Source organism: Etheostoma cragini, chromosome 6 (assembly GCF_013103735.1).
Source record: "Etheostoma cragini isolate CJK2018 chromosome 6, CSU_Ecrag_1.0, whole genome shotgun sequence".
Classification (NCBI taxonomy): Eukaryota; Metazoa; Chordata; class Actinopteri; order Perciformes; family Percidae; genus Etheostoma; species Etheostoma cragini.
In genome coordinates this window covers 9,274,671-9,290,077 of record NC_048412.1, presented here as the reverse complement: position 1 = coordinate 9,290,077, position 15,407 = coordinate 9,274,671, and the positions used below count along the sequence as shown (strand labels likewise).

Here is a 15,407-nt window from a genome sequence, read left to right as displayed (position 1 = left end):
TTTGTACAACAGTTTTTTCCTTGTATACTTTTTTCTGCAAATTAAAGCGGTTTTCTAATTCAGGGGTGGGACCTACATGTAAGAAAGAGGGATGGGTTTTAATAACGGTATGCCTAATTACACAATCCTACTTCTTTCTACAAAAATGGACTTCTTCGGTGCCTCAAGAACCCCCTCTGGGTAACCATGGGTTTCCAGGATAAAACTGAGGAGGTGCTAAGAACCCTTTTCTTGACACAAAACGTTGCAGGGTTGTACCATTGACTCTAGAGTCACACTCCACTAATTCTCTCTGGTATTCTCAATGTCAGGCTAATGTCAGTATGTCACAGCAAATGTTTCTCTCTAACAAACAAAGCAGGATTTTAGCAACCACACACAGACAGAGAAGGTAGTGTGAATGTGTATTAAGTGACTGCGGAGCCTATTGTAGTATTTCAATACTGAGAGCTTTGTTGGACTCCATTCACACTACTACATTGTCATTTGAAACCAATAACAATCTCTGTCCTCCGTGTTTTAGCACCGTTTCATCATCTGTTACATCTCTGTTTACACTAACATGCCTGAAAAAGGTTGGGTGGAAGTGAGGTGTAAACCCTGGCAAAAGATGCGTGTTTTAAAAAGAAAACGTAGTGGTTTGGACAGCCACGTATTTAAGAGAGGAGGAAAAGAGAAGCAGAGAATGCAGGTAGTGTTAACAGAAAAAGGGGGTGAAAAACGTGTTTATTATTATATTAGTTTTATGTCTATGTGGAAAACATGAGGTGTGTGTTGTGTGAAGAGAAGGTAGAACATAAAATATTTGGAGCAAAATCCCTGTGAAATTAACTAGTTTTATTCCCTACACATGACTCAGATTTATAAAATAGTTTCTTTCAGAAATGAAGATGTTTGCAGCATCCGCTTCTGTTGCGAATAATTTACCCTACTCTAACCATTCAACAACTCACACATACACGTTTCCCTGAATTAAGAATTTTGTAATCAAAGTCACTTATTTCCCAATCCATAATTCGCCGCCTCAAGTCATTTCAACACAGGAGAAGGCGGCAGAGGGGAAACAGCTTTGATCATGGCAGTAGGGATATGACGCGGTTAGCTCTGTCACCCAGAATTCATTGTGCACATCTTTGGTGTAGAAACACTTAAGAAAAGCTTTGCTGTCTGGGAAATCCCCCAAAACACAGCAGGGAGGTGGTCATCAGGGTGGTTGCAAGAGGGCGGGATTAAACCAGTTTCAAGTTTATTTTCTAATCCAAGTTCCCAGACACACCTTAATCCCTTTGTCTCCCTTTTATTTATTACCACTTATATCATTTCCTCCTTACCTCAAGTGTAATAGTAGAAGTGTGAGAACTTTTTATCATCCATCTGTAAATGGCAGAAATACACTCAGATGCAACAGTGAGAAACACTTTTGGGATTTTTTTCTGGATGTACAGTAACAGACAAATCAATTGCATGACAGCATATTTCAGTAGATTTACTGCATGGGACAGGAGAGGGATGGGAATACTTTTTAGTCAACATACAGTATACATATTTTACAAGAAAGCCACTGGTATAAGATTTTATTTTTCTTCATTGACATTAGAACCTTTGCTTTCTAAAGAGTCTCACCTTTCCAGTTATACCCAATTTATGCTATTCTTAGACTGTTTAGGGAACCCCAGTATGCGTAATTAATCAAAAACAATATTTTAGATTCATTAATTAATAATGAATAATATAAAATCCTATTTAGTACTGCATTAGAAAAAGCTACAATTAAACTTTAGAGAAAGTCGTGTCACCACCTGCTGGTAATAAGATAGAATGCAGATCAAAGGCACTAAGCTGTTATTTACGACATCTTTGTTGCTTTGTGTTAAAGAATTAGTATTGACTAACCTAATATTTTACAATGTCATATTGCACTTGTGATTCCTATTAAGGCATTAAACACGTTAAGTTTGACAGCACTATATGGCATGATCATTTTCATAATCCACATGATGATAGCTGACCATGCAATTCACTAAAATAGGGATAAAGGCAGCTTATTCATCTAATTAGTGTCCTGCACATGGCACTTCCCAGTACGTCTTGCTGATGTGAAAATAACTCTAACTGTCTGTACTCTTGGCTGTTAATATTGCTTGGACGTCCGTTTCCCGAACATTCAGATTGTCGGTCCGTCCCTGTCCTAGTCTATATCCACGACGTTCCTCTTCTGGGATTGCTCTGTTGCGGCCGAAAATTCTGCCGGATTTCACTTTTTTCGGCTGGATGTTCTTTCCCTTCCGCTTCCTTTGTGTAGGAATTTTAAATTCTTATAAGGACTGTGGTAAATCCAGACAGCTAGCTAGACTATCTGTCCAATCAGAGTTTTCTGTTGCACAACTAAAACAACTTTTGAACGTACGCGTTTCACCAAAACAAGATCCTTCCCGAGGCTGTTTTGCAGTAGCGCCGGGTCTTCTGCCAATGCTTAGTACTGCCCAAGACGATTGTGATTGGTTTAAAGAAATGCCAATAAACCAGAGCACGTTTTTCCCTATCTTATTATCTCTGAATGCTATGTGGATGAGTCGGACCTTCCTCCGCAGCTCTGTAGAGGAAGGTCTGACAAAGCAAGACTACCAGCCGCGTAAATGACATATAGGAGACAACGCATGTTGTTTGACGGTGGACTATGTGTTGGCCAGACTCAGAAAAGAGGGTGAATCTATTTCTTTACAGAACATTCAGTCGGTAATTAGAGCCGCTTTGTTTTTCTTATTTCCTTCTTATTTCACAGACTCCTGCTGACACAGACACAAGCTCAGAGCCAAACTATGCGGCGAGCGGTTAAAAAAAAATGAAGAAGTTTAACCTGTCAAAGACCATGATGGAGCATCATGCCATCAATGAGTCCATCCTCAACTGCTCCGTCTCCTCCTGGCACGCTGCTGCCACTCCCAAAGACAAGGGCAACGTATCATCCGCTCTGCTGAGAAGGTGATTGGCTGTAATCTGCCGTCCCTCCAGGACACGCACGCCTCCATCACGCTAAGGCGGGCAGAACATATTTTAGCCGACCCCTCTCACCCCGGACACAAACAGTTTGAACCCCTTCCCTGTGGCAAGGGGTTCAAACTGGATCACGTATTTTTATTTCACAGACGTGTCTGTACCTTTTACATTTAACCCAATGAAAGATTGTCTGACCATGGGTTTTTTCAGCAATGGTGCACACTTGGAACACTTTGTTCCTATTACTGTTTAACTCAAATGACACTAGTGAGTAAATAAATCACTGGAAAGTATATCATGTGAGTTCCTGTTTGGAACAGGCTTTGCTGTTTGCAGCTTTCTCCAAAACCATATCACCCAAATAACTGACAGAAAGCCCTTAAAAAATGAAATGTTACTGGTAAAGTTGCAGATTCAGATTTTACTCAAAACATTATTATTCATTAAACTATGCAGCATTATGTAAGAGTTGAAAAGTTCCACCTTTAACAGACATTAAGTACATTTCAGTACAGTATGCTGATAATGCCTCTCTTTCACTTAGTCCACATTTTAGTAAGAGTATGTACAAATTGTAATTACCTGTATTAACAAACACCATATGTGTATGTGTTCCACATTAAATACTTGTTATGAGTAGTTACACACTAAACAGTTGAGACAAGTATTTGTGAACACAAGGCAATTATGCAATTCTTAGCACAAAAACCTATTTTCTGTCCAATAACATATTTTGCTATACTGCATGTCATGGTTGTTTAAACCATGTGTAGGTTTTATAAAATCAATAGAATGCTTTTAGTCATATGCCTAGTATTACAACCAAAACTACTTTCTGGCCTAGTTTTCAACGATTTTCCACTTGATTTTATTTCTACAACTCTTCACTTCTCTCTTTGCTTCGGCGGATGGTCAATCCATGCTCCATGGCAGAGAGAAGCTCTCTCCCTCCAGCTCTTTGCGAATGGCCGATGTGAATCTGGCCAGTTGCTCGGAGCTAAAATGGGTTTCCCAGTCTCCGGCAACACCTGATACAATACACACACACGCACCAAGACAGTCACATGAGCGCAACAGTTCTCTGATGTGAAAGGAAGTCAACTGTTTAGTAGAAACAGGGAGCCTCACCTTTCCTGAAGAAGGGAGATTTTTCGGGTTTCATAAACTCCTTAGGGACCAGGCTGAAGTTGGACATTTTGTTGGTCTTCATGGTCTTGAAGGAGCAATGTTCCGCTATCTTCTGAATGACTTCTTCACTCAGATTACGGCCCAGAAAATCTGAGATCCGCCTGACAGCTGCAGGAAGGTCCTAAAGAGGGTCACATGGACACATGTATGTTCTTTCATTTATGTGAGGCAACAGTTAGCCTTTATCTTATAATGTACATTCTCTCATGAAGAACTTTCTATATGATGCTATGATTAGGGTCTTTTGTTAAGCCTTGCCAATGATCTTAAGTGTGGCTGCTTGTATTTACAGTTAAAGGTGCAGTAGGTAAGACATAGAAAATTAACTTTCTGTCTTATTTGCTGACAACTGACCCTGGGCTTATGGTTATTGCAAATTGCAAATTATATGTTTTGTGTGAAGTTTTAAAAAGAACTACAAATTGTATATCACAAACAAACTTAGCAGTAGCCCATGAGAGTTATGGGAGGGTTTTACCTTTGCCATTTCTTCGTATGTGATGTACATTATTCTGTCTCCCAACTCTGTGTCTCTCCAGCCCTTCACATGGTCTGTCCATTTTCCAAACGTCACTGTAGACAACAAAGACAACAGACCACAGTATAAATGCAAACAAGCACTGCGCTACTTCAGCAGAAATGACATACAAAGATGACTTTGTCTTCCACAATCCAAAATCACATCCAGCTTCCGTGCATAGGTCATGTTTTTGTTTTGTTTCTCACAGTCAGTTTTTTTCTGCTTTCTAGCATGTGTGAAAGGAGATGACCAACCGCGTGTTATAAGACGCTAAAGGAGACGGCCATGCGTGTGTTATACAATGTTAAAGGAGATGACCAAGCGTGTGTTGTGTAATGTTAAAGGAGATGACCAAGCGAGTGTTATATGATGTTAAAGGAGATGAATAAGGGCGTGTTATATGATGTTAAAGGAGATGAATAAGGGCGTGTTATATGATGTTAAAGGAGATGACCAACAGCGTGTCATATGTTGCTAAAGGAGACCTTAAGCGTCATTAAATACGACAAAGGTACCTGAGCAAGCGTCGGTATTTTACGAGATGGGAGTGAAAATGTGTTTGTGAAAAACATTTGTGAGAAAATTTTGTGTTTAAAAGCAATGGTTGCCTTTCCTTTTTTTGCCAAGGTCAAACTAGAACAGAAGGCATTGATAAACTGTTCGGTAGGGTCACGCCTTTTTTCCCAATCATTTTGGAGGGTCATAGAAATATGTATTACTGGCCAAGGGTCATGTCTTTTTTGGAAACTCCACCGGTAGCCCCTTGCATAAAACACGAACAGTACCTTAAAGGAGCTTCTTGGTCTTCTAACACGATGATAGCCTGCCACAGCTTGTATTTAGTCCGAAAGTCTGAACCATCCAAAAAATGCTTTCACACTTAAAAAGGAACTGGACCATGGTTCAGTTTGGTCCTGACCAAGACCACCTCTTTTGGTCGGAACTAAATTTGGTTGTTTGATCTGGACCGTGGTCGGGGGAGGTTTCACACTGTAATATTGGTTTGGACCAAAAAAGTCAAAAATCCTGGACTAAATGAGGTGAGAAAAAGCCCTGAGACTAGCAGTCCAGCCTGTGTTCCCAGGGTTTAGTTCCCAGTGTGTAGTTCAGACCATTGCCTGTGTTTGACTTCGACTTGAAATTTGGAAACTTCAACTGTGTTTTTTACTCTTTGTACAATAAACGTCTTGTACATCAGAACCACTGCTGCCGAGTCGTGCATTTGAGTCCTCTGTCTGAACCATGTGACATCGGTTCACATGGTAATACACTCTATTGCTGAAGTTCAGGAAGGAGACCTCTGACCTTTGCCCTCAAGGAATTTATCCATGAATTCATCAAAAGTTCCTGGATCCTCGAGGAATTCGGCCATCTGATGGAAGAAATATGAAGACACCATGACGTCCTTAGGGTTCCTCATGACATAGATCACCTATGGCAGAGACACGAGAGACTAATTTATTACCATAACAGGGGCAATGTAACATATTAATTATGGAATGAGACCACAGGAATATCACACAAAGCGTCCACTCTTTTACCTTGGCTTTGGAGGTGTGGAAGGAGGGGGGCATGAGGCGGTAAGGAAGATGTGTGACCATCGCCCGTGGAGATGCCAACTGATCCACAACCATTGCTAATCTTGTCTCCTCCAGCCAGGGGACCCTGTCCCAGTTAGGAATGGTTTGGATCGGCGTAAGATCCCCCCCATTCACCACTAGGGGGAGGATCTCCTGCATCCAGACTGTACCTACAGAAAAGAATAAACCAGTGGTGGAATGTATCACATACATTTACTCTACTGTACTTTTCATGCCACTTCCTACTTCTACTCCACCACAACTCAGAGAGAATATTTTACTTTTCACTCCACTACATTAATCTGACCGCTTTAGTTACTAGTTACTTCAAAATAGATCCCGACCGATGCATCAGCGGGCCGATATTATTGGCCAATATTAGGCATTTCACAAACTTTTAGTAACGGCATTTATAATGGCCATAAAAAAAAAAAAACATTTCAATGATTTATAATGTCAAATAAATTATTCTGATATATGAATATTTAAAAATTAAAATAAAAACAGACGGTCAAACATGTCATGAGTGTTGGTGTTGCATAGTTTGTCCACCAGAGGGCGCTCTACAACGTCCCTGTTGGCAACAGATTTTTTTTTTGTATTTTCAAAAGACTTTAGGTTTCATATCTTAAGTTTGTGTTCTTATGCATTTTTATCAGAACTTAAATATATTTTGATGTTCTGCTCTGCTCTGTCATATTATTTTAGTGCAAACATATTATTTTAGTGCAAACAAATAAATAACTACAAAATAACTAATGTTAGGGAAATCTGTTTGTTTTGTTACACTTTTTTTTTTTATATCTGTCGGTTGACACATTAGCATATCAGATTTTTTATTAACCAAATATTTGTATTGGTATCAGTTTTAAAAATCCTCAGGGCTCTAGTAGAGTCTACAACTACCAGGGCTACAACAGCAGAAACGTGGGCTGGACTAAAAACCATCCCAGACCAGGAAAACCAACTAGTTCTGAGGTAATGTCTGCTTCTCCCCTACCCTGGTTGGTGTCTCAGGGTGTGTGCAGACCAACAACTGGCAGATGTCTTGTCTTGTCCTCGGAGGAGGAGGACATCTTTGACGATCATGAGTCTCAAAGCATGAGTGTCAAAGAAGATGGCTCCATTGTTAAGGCCCTTTGTATGGACTTCATAAAGAAGGCAGCGGACCTGATCCCTGCTTGCGCCTGCTTGGGGCCACTTAAGAAGGGATGTTTATGTTCAGGAGCCGCCGTCCAAACGCGCTACGCGCCTTTTGCCAGGCATTACTAGGCTTCTATTCCTGTTATTTCCAAACACTGATAAAGATGGGTGGAATGCGCCGCATTCTGGATTTGTTCTGAAAGTTCTGGATTTTGAGCCTCTGTCACAAGCATCTCTGTTTGCTGTGCTCTCAAGGTGTGGCTCTTTCAAAGCAGTGGCTTTCCCACTGGCTGTGCGAGGCAGACTCTCAGGGAGCTCTATCAGCATTTGCGGCCCTTTTAAGGGGCATGAAGGTGGCGGTGGGCATTCCCCATGCCCGTTCATCCGTTTATCTGCTTTATCTTTTATAGCAGTTAATTCCATGCTCAAAATCACACATCGTAAACTAAACTCCAACACTAATTCTCAAGATATAATAATACACAAACACAATACACTGTCTACCAACTAATTTGCAAACATGTCTCAAAATTAAATAATTCTTCCAAAAACACTAACACACGTTCTCTCCCAACAGAAACATTTAGTCAGTCATAACCCAACGTCACAAAAAAACACTAATATATCACTAATATTCTGTAATCATGGAATTACAGAACCTGCATTATTTTATACGTGTCATGTCTGCTCTTATACAATAGATAATAGTGATTGTATTGATCTTATATTTTGTTCTAAGTTGTTAGTTGTTGTTGGTTCTCTGAATGACCAATCTCAAAATAGCTTTAGAGAATGTATGGTTTATGGAAAAAAAGGAAACAGATAGCATTGTCCTGGTACTCGTAATCCTCGTACAGGAATATTTTTTACTTTCTTTGTGTTTATCTTTATTGTTTATTTTCCAAACAAAATCAGCCCAAATTGGTCCTCTTTTCCTGTATCTAACGTAACATCAGAACCAGCTTTGGCCAGGTTTGCGTAAACAAACGAGGAATTTCACTTTGGTTAATCTTTGCTCTCAAAGTACAACACTCTCTTTGAATTTCACTTTGGTTAATCTTTGCTCTAAAAGAACACTCACTCACTGTGACATTTAAAGAATCAAAACAGATGGTCATGCAATTGAAAGAACAGCTGAGTGTTTCCTAGATGGGAATCAGCTGTGGTTGATGTATTTGCATAGCTTTAGTCAGTTTTTTTCAGTAGCAATGGAATAAAATGCAGGTGAAATATTTGTGTTTAATGGTGAACAGCTGTTCTCTTTCACACTTAGAACATGATGGTGTTTTCATGATGGCATTTGAGAATTTGGCTCTTAATATCCAATGTTTTGGTCTTGATTGAGCTTGTAAAAGATGTTCAAGCATTTGAAATTTGTGTTAACTGTATGCATTTTGTGTCAAAACAACAAAAAATGTGTTAATTGTATAGCCTTCACATACAGATGTTGTGCTAACTGTGTTAAGAGTTTAGGAAAGTTGTTAAAAGTATTTAAAAAATTGTCATAGCGATCATAAAAAAACTGTAAACGTGTTTAGTGCAAATAGGAAGAGGAATTAGTTTATGTTCTGCTTGTGGACTTTGTGTCGCAGTTGGCATTGACTACATCAGCTTTGCCCCAAACACAATTTGAATAGCTCTATACGAAATAGAACAATAGTTACGTATTGTAACTCCAGATCTTATAAGTATAGGCATAACTTCTAAAGGCGCTGACATGCCAACAGATATGGCAAAAGTACTTACTTCCCGTACTCAAGTAGAAGTACAGATACTTGTGTTAAAACCTACCCTGGTAAAAACTTCTTTACTCATGGAAAAGTAACAAAGTACAGGCCTGGAAATGTACTTAAAGTATAAAAGTAAACTCAACCGTAGGAATGACAAAGCTCCCTGGACCACACAGATGTTACTAGAGAGCTGCTAAGAAAACTGTCTCTTTATACTGTACACTGTTGTCTACATTTAAAATGCCAATAGATTTATTAGAATAAAAAAATCACATACTGTATATGATTATTGTGACAGAGACTGGGACTCCAGGTTAATAAGATATGAATTCAGTTCACAGATCCAGTTTCTCTTTTTTAATCTTCCCCTTAACATTTAAGGAAATCCACGTGTGTGTGTGCTCAAAAAGGGCTTCTGGAAAGAAAATAAAGGATAAAATAGGAATTACTAAACAGACAATTAAGAGTTTCACCATACAACTACAACTAACAAACACTAGAAAGCAAGACATTTGAAAATTAAACCATTACATTTGGCACTTTCCAGAGTTTTGTGCAAAGAAATGGAGTTGTGTAAACTGCAAGGTTAGGAATACTTTGTTTTTGTAGTATCAACAGAGGGCATATAGCATGTACATTATTGTTGATCAGTCATCACTTGATTCCACGTTGTATTACCTTGTTATGAAGTAAGATGTTACTCATACAATGTGCCAAACATGATGTGCCACATGAAGAGAGTGCAGCATATGACAGTAGCAACAGCTGAGAAGATTTGGGTCTGTGTTAACCAGGTCCTCATCACACAAACTCCCTTCTCCTATTCTCGCTCTTTACTACTACCCACCCGCCTCCAGTGTGAAATCACCCTAAAGCCTAACCTATTTATCCGGTTTTCTGTTTAATGTGAGTGCAATAGATGGAAACACTAACAGCTTCTCTAATCCATATCTGGAGGTAAATAAAAAGCCTTTAACTTGCATATTACACTGTAGGCTTTGTGAACCATTACTTTATTTACAAAAAAAGAAGTCTTCCATCTGATCAGTTCTGACATCGCTAAGAAAGAAAACCTATAGATTAGGCCCTACAAGAGTGCTAATAATGACACATTAAAAAAACAGCTGAAAAGAAAACCAATAGAGTTACTACACTATACTGTACCTGACTTGGGGTAAGTCACAGCAAATACATCTGTGTCTTCTACAGAGAAATTTTGGGCGTACTCCAAGCTCTCCTTGCTGTGAGCGCCAATGGACACTAAAATGTTGTGGTACTGAATGTACTTGGTTGAGGACGTCATGATAGTGCCCTGGTTCAGGGGTCTAAAGATCAGCAAGGGTGAGTGGTGGTCTTTAGTCTGGTAGCCTACACGATGCTCCTTCTTCTCTCTCTCTAAGTATTGTAGTCGGGTTTGTGATCCTTTTAGGAATAGGAACTCTGCCCTGCAAATCATAAGCCGTTTTGTCATTTAGGGGTGGAACCTCTTGATGAGGGCTGGGTTTAAAAAACTGTTCAGATGGTTCGTTTGTTTGTCTGTCACTAATTTGTCCTTGTACTGTCTCTTTGCCCTTTCTGTTTGTCATGGAAAACCTATGACGTCTGTCTGGTCTGTCCTGTCTGTCTTTCCGTCTGTAAGAAAATGTAACTTTTAAACTGAATTGCCCTGAACTTTTACAGGGTTATGATAAGTATCTTCAAAGAACTTGCCTAGACTTCCTCCTTTCAGACACATGCCTGTTTCACTGCCATCCACTATGTCAGGTGGAGTTATTACCTTTCAGATAGTACAGCTGTCTGGGGCGTGGTAACCATGGAGAATGGAGGGGGGATTTCATTGTATAAAGTGAAGACTGTGGAGTTCGCTCTCGTATATCGTAAAATAAGCACATTTGCTGCTCTAGCTGCAGGCCACTGGCAGAACGCTTCCAACATTAGCTATATGATTGGACATACCAAACTTACTTTTCTTCACTTTCCTGGAGCACAGGCGGAAAGCTGAAAGGAACATCGCGGCTGTTGTGAGGAATAAGGTTGGCCCAAAAAAAAGGAAAGACAAAGACGATGAAAGACATCTCGTTTTCCCACAACACGACTTTTGTAAATACACCTTTTAAAACCGAAACTTAAACACATCAAGGAGCGGGCTCATGAGAAATCAACGGGGGATGCTGGAAAGCCGACCCCGAGCGGAGGTTGTCTTCACGAGGGGGACACCACAAAACGCAAAATATAAGCTGGGTGAGTCAGTTCAAAACAGCAGAGACCCCTCTAAAAGTAGGAAAGACATACACTCATCCAGGCAAGTCTGGTCTCATTCTCACGTTGTATGCAATACGCGGCAAAAAGAAGACGGGAAAAGGAGACGGGGGATAATGTTACCGGTTAAGCTAGCCTTTAGTAGCGGTATCTTCTATAGGCCCAGGTTAGTATAGCATTGTAAGACAATACAGACACGTGAGGTATATAATTTAGCTGATACATGGTTAGACGTAATTTGCTCTTACCAGTGTATCACCGTGTGTATTTTGTACATAGAAAATCTCCTCCCCCCCAACTCGCTACCAAAACATCCCAGTCCCAAACATTTTTTGCATTTAGTTTTATTCCGGTGTCAAATTCTCTATCAAATTATATTGAACATTTCAGTTAACCTAGTCTCACCAAAACCTATAATTATGTCATTTCAGTCAGTATATCTGATCTTTATCTCATATAAAACACTGAGCCAAACCACTTTAACTTTATCTTCACTTCACCTGTTCAACTAACTTTATCGGTTTAGATAAGTCACTCAACTGTCCTGCTGTTATTACAGATAGGTGAACTAATCACGGACATTGGCCTCATGACAATGTTCCACTGCCGAATGAGTAACTACCAGTTCAATTAATTTACACATGTACAGAAGGTGCCGGGGTGCAGTCCTGGATCGTTCCGGCCCACTAACCCCAGGTTAAATGATTAAGAATGCAGCTTTGCAGTTACTCCGAGTCCTCTCAGTGAAGCATGATTGAGTCACAGCTCCCCTAAACCCCTGGACGGTTATGAGAGCCATTCACCATAAATCAACCACTGGAACCAGACCAAGGACTGAGGGCGTACTCACACTTGGCCTAGTATCAGACTAACACTTGGCAATGGTTTAACGGGGCCAAGTGAGAGTATGCCATGAGTCAAGGACAGCTGTGTGTTGAAGAGAGAGTGACGGAGAGGGGAACAAAACGTGGAAGGCGACGGAAATTAAAGCTTTTTAATTTCTTAATTACATATGTCTTTTTCATCAACACTATTGCATGTTGATATCGTCATAGTCAGCATATAAAATAACGTTAAAAGATTTAATTAGCTGGCCAGTGGCCGACTGTGGACAACATGCTCCCACACTCAGCTGCACACAGTGGCCGCTTAGTTTTTTTTAACCTTTATTTAGCGGTCCGAAGAATCATTAACAGCTTTGAATGTTGACTGCAAAAACTGCATCAAATTTGACAAGGCAAATCATTGGTTATCTAATATACCTACCAAGTGGGAAGTAGACTGGATTAAGGGGGATTGGAATGACTGACAGCTGGACATACACACTCCCTTTCTTACACACAGAGATTTCTGCATTTATAGTTAGAGATGTATGTGGTGCACATTAAAACATCTTTGTTATGATCCCCTAACTGTCATAAAGCCTGCCCGTTTAGAAAGGAAATATATTCATCAAACTTCTGAAAACAACATGTGAACATCAGTTCACATATTTAACAGTACCAATGTCACATGAATAATTATAAAAAATAATGGTTGCAACTTCAATAGTTGTACAGTACTTTTTAAGGCAGGCTGACAAGGTAAAAAAAAAAAAAAAAAGTTAAACCCATTTCTGAGATAACAGAAAAGGCCCTGAGATTAATAAATCCCGGCTGTTAGCCTGGTCAGGATTTCAGGGAAACCCTGACTTTATCCCTTATCTTGGTTTTGTGAAATAGCCCTCCTCTTCAAAGACAAATCCTCACCATTCTTATCTGAATAACTCGTTTATCCGCGTACGAAGAAGGGAGCCAAATCTTTGCTGAGCAACCCAACAGTCGACAGACTTAACTCTGAGAGTTGACTTTTTATTTTGTTAACACTTTAAGGCCAAAGCAATCATGCAACAGGTAATACAATTAGGATGTTGAACGAATACATATCAGTCCAGTATTAATTCAATAATAGTGAATCAAAAATGTAATTAAAAACTCAATTAAATGTCACCAAATAACACACCAAAAAACATAAGTGAAGGATAAATATGTATGATTAAAACCCACTAACAGTATTGCCTAACTGAAAAGATGTGTACAATACAATGATAAACTACATTTCTGTCCTTTCATTTTCTTGTGCAACAAGTTTGGCAGACTGAAAATTCATTCTAAAATACTATCATCTGATCACAGTACATTGTTTTCCATGGCATCACGCGTTTTGTCAAGGCCTCATTAAACGGACATAGGCGAGCCTTAAGCTTCTGTACTGTGACATGAGTCCCAGTGAAGGGGTTCCCAACCCTTTTTTTATGCCAGGAACCGGTATGTTCAAGAATTCCGGCGACCAGTTGTTAATTTTATTGGCTTATTTTTAAGATGCATTGTTTTGAAACATAGGCTGTTACGGTTTTACACAGAGCACACTCTTCAGTGGTTCTATTTGCATATTATGAACTAGGTTGCAACAAATGCTAAATGTATGAGTATAATCTAGTTTAACTTTCAGACCATTTTACAAAGTGCTTCGCTTTTCTCCCATAACATTAGCCCTATAACCAAAAGCACTCACTCACCAGCAGGTGGCAGTAATGGCAGATTTCACTAAGTACCAGCCCATTTCACCTGTCAAATGTCTCCAGAACTACTAGTCAACCCATGTAAAATGCAGTGGTGAAACAGGCTTCCAGATAGAAACCACATAGAGGGCATATGGAAGCTCATTGGTTTCAAAAGGAAAAATTAGTAAACATTCTGATGCACATTGATAAGCCATCGCCACAACAATTGGCTCAAAACCTCAGTACCAAAGTTCACGGCGTAATATGACCCTCCGCAGCTTTAATTCTTCAATTAGTCCATGTTGTGCTATAACAGAAAGCATGGCTACAGATGGCGCCTTGTGGGGGCGGGACTTATAAGTTGGTGTTATCAACATAGACCTGGGTTGAAAGGGAAGACGGAAAAGACCCTGCACTGAAGTAGGAGCTGAAAGAGTTACAGGAACCAGGAACTAAATAATCCCCAAATTGGTCCAGTCGGAACACGAGAAGAAAAGGGTTCTATAAAAAGTTATATTCTAAGAACTGCAAAAATCCCTCCGGTAGGAAAGCAGCTTATCATTTATTCAAAAGGTGAGGACTGAAGTCTCCAGACTTTGATATCATTGTCAATTTAGATCTACAGATATAAGAATAAATACACTGTACCTGATTTGCGACCACAGTGGTGAGATCCTGGTGTTCCAAGTGTGCACCATTGCTGAATAACCTAATGCATGCTCACATAATCTGTCCCTGGAATGAGCCTGTCAAATTTAGAAAAAAGTTAAAAATTATATTCTTAAATATTACATCTCATCATTATGACAGCTATTAGACATCAAAATATAAACATGCAGTATATAAACATCAAAAACTCCAAAGAGCAAGTTAAGACAAAAAGACATTTATAACTTTAATGTCAAAATCACAGATTATTACAATTTAACATGATATCATAATTCTGGGTGGATCTGAGTTTATTCATACTGCGGGACTGTTAAACATTAAATCTTCATTACAATTTATTTCCTAATAAGAAAAATCTTGCTAGTTACATTTAACTACTAGTAATATTTACCGGCATTTAAATAAATTTAATTTAATTATCACTGTTAATTTGTTATAAATTCACTTTGCATTACGCCAACACATTAGACAACACACAGAAAAGAATAATGTTATATAAAAAGTCTCAGTTCATTTGTGGTACAAAATTCACCTAACAAAACCAACACAGCTGAGGTAAGCCAATGACATAACAGAAGCTTCCAGATGTCACTACTCAACCTGCAGCTTGGACTGAAAGCAGACAAAGCTTCAGCGCATCAATCAATGGTCCGCTTAGACTGATGAAAACAAACCGTAAGAACTTTAGCGTACCCGTTGGTAGCTTAGCCTTGTTTGTAAATCAGACCAGTCCAGGTACCCGATATCAACAAGCCTTTAAAATAGTCTTTGGTGTTGTA

The 15,407-nt window shown here is 39.4% G+C and overlaps 1 protein-coding gene across 1 annotated transcript; it reads right to left on the bottom strand.

Moving 5' to 3' along the window:
- Window positions 1-3,545: 3,545 nt before the first annotated feature.
- LOC117945698 (sulfotransferase 2B1-like) lies at window positions 3,546-10,539 on the bottom strand. Its single transcript, XM_034873335.1, has 6 exons — window positions 10,323-10,539; window positions 6,247-6,455; window positions 6,011-6,137; window positions 4,664-4,758; window positions 4,126-4,306; window positions 3,546-4,025 (listed from the first exon to the last, which is right to left on the bottom strand). The coding sequence occupies exons 1-6, from the start codon at window positions 10,459-10,461 to the stop codon at window positions 3,910-3,912; spliced, it is 867 nt and encodes a 288-aa protein (XP_034729226.1). The 5' UTR covers window positions 10,462-10,539; the 3' UTR covers window positions 3,546-3,909.
- Window positions 10,540-15,407: the final 4,868 nt, after the last annotated feature.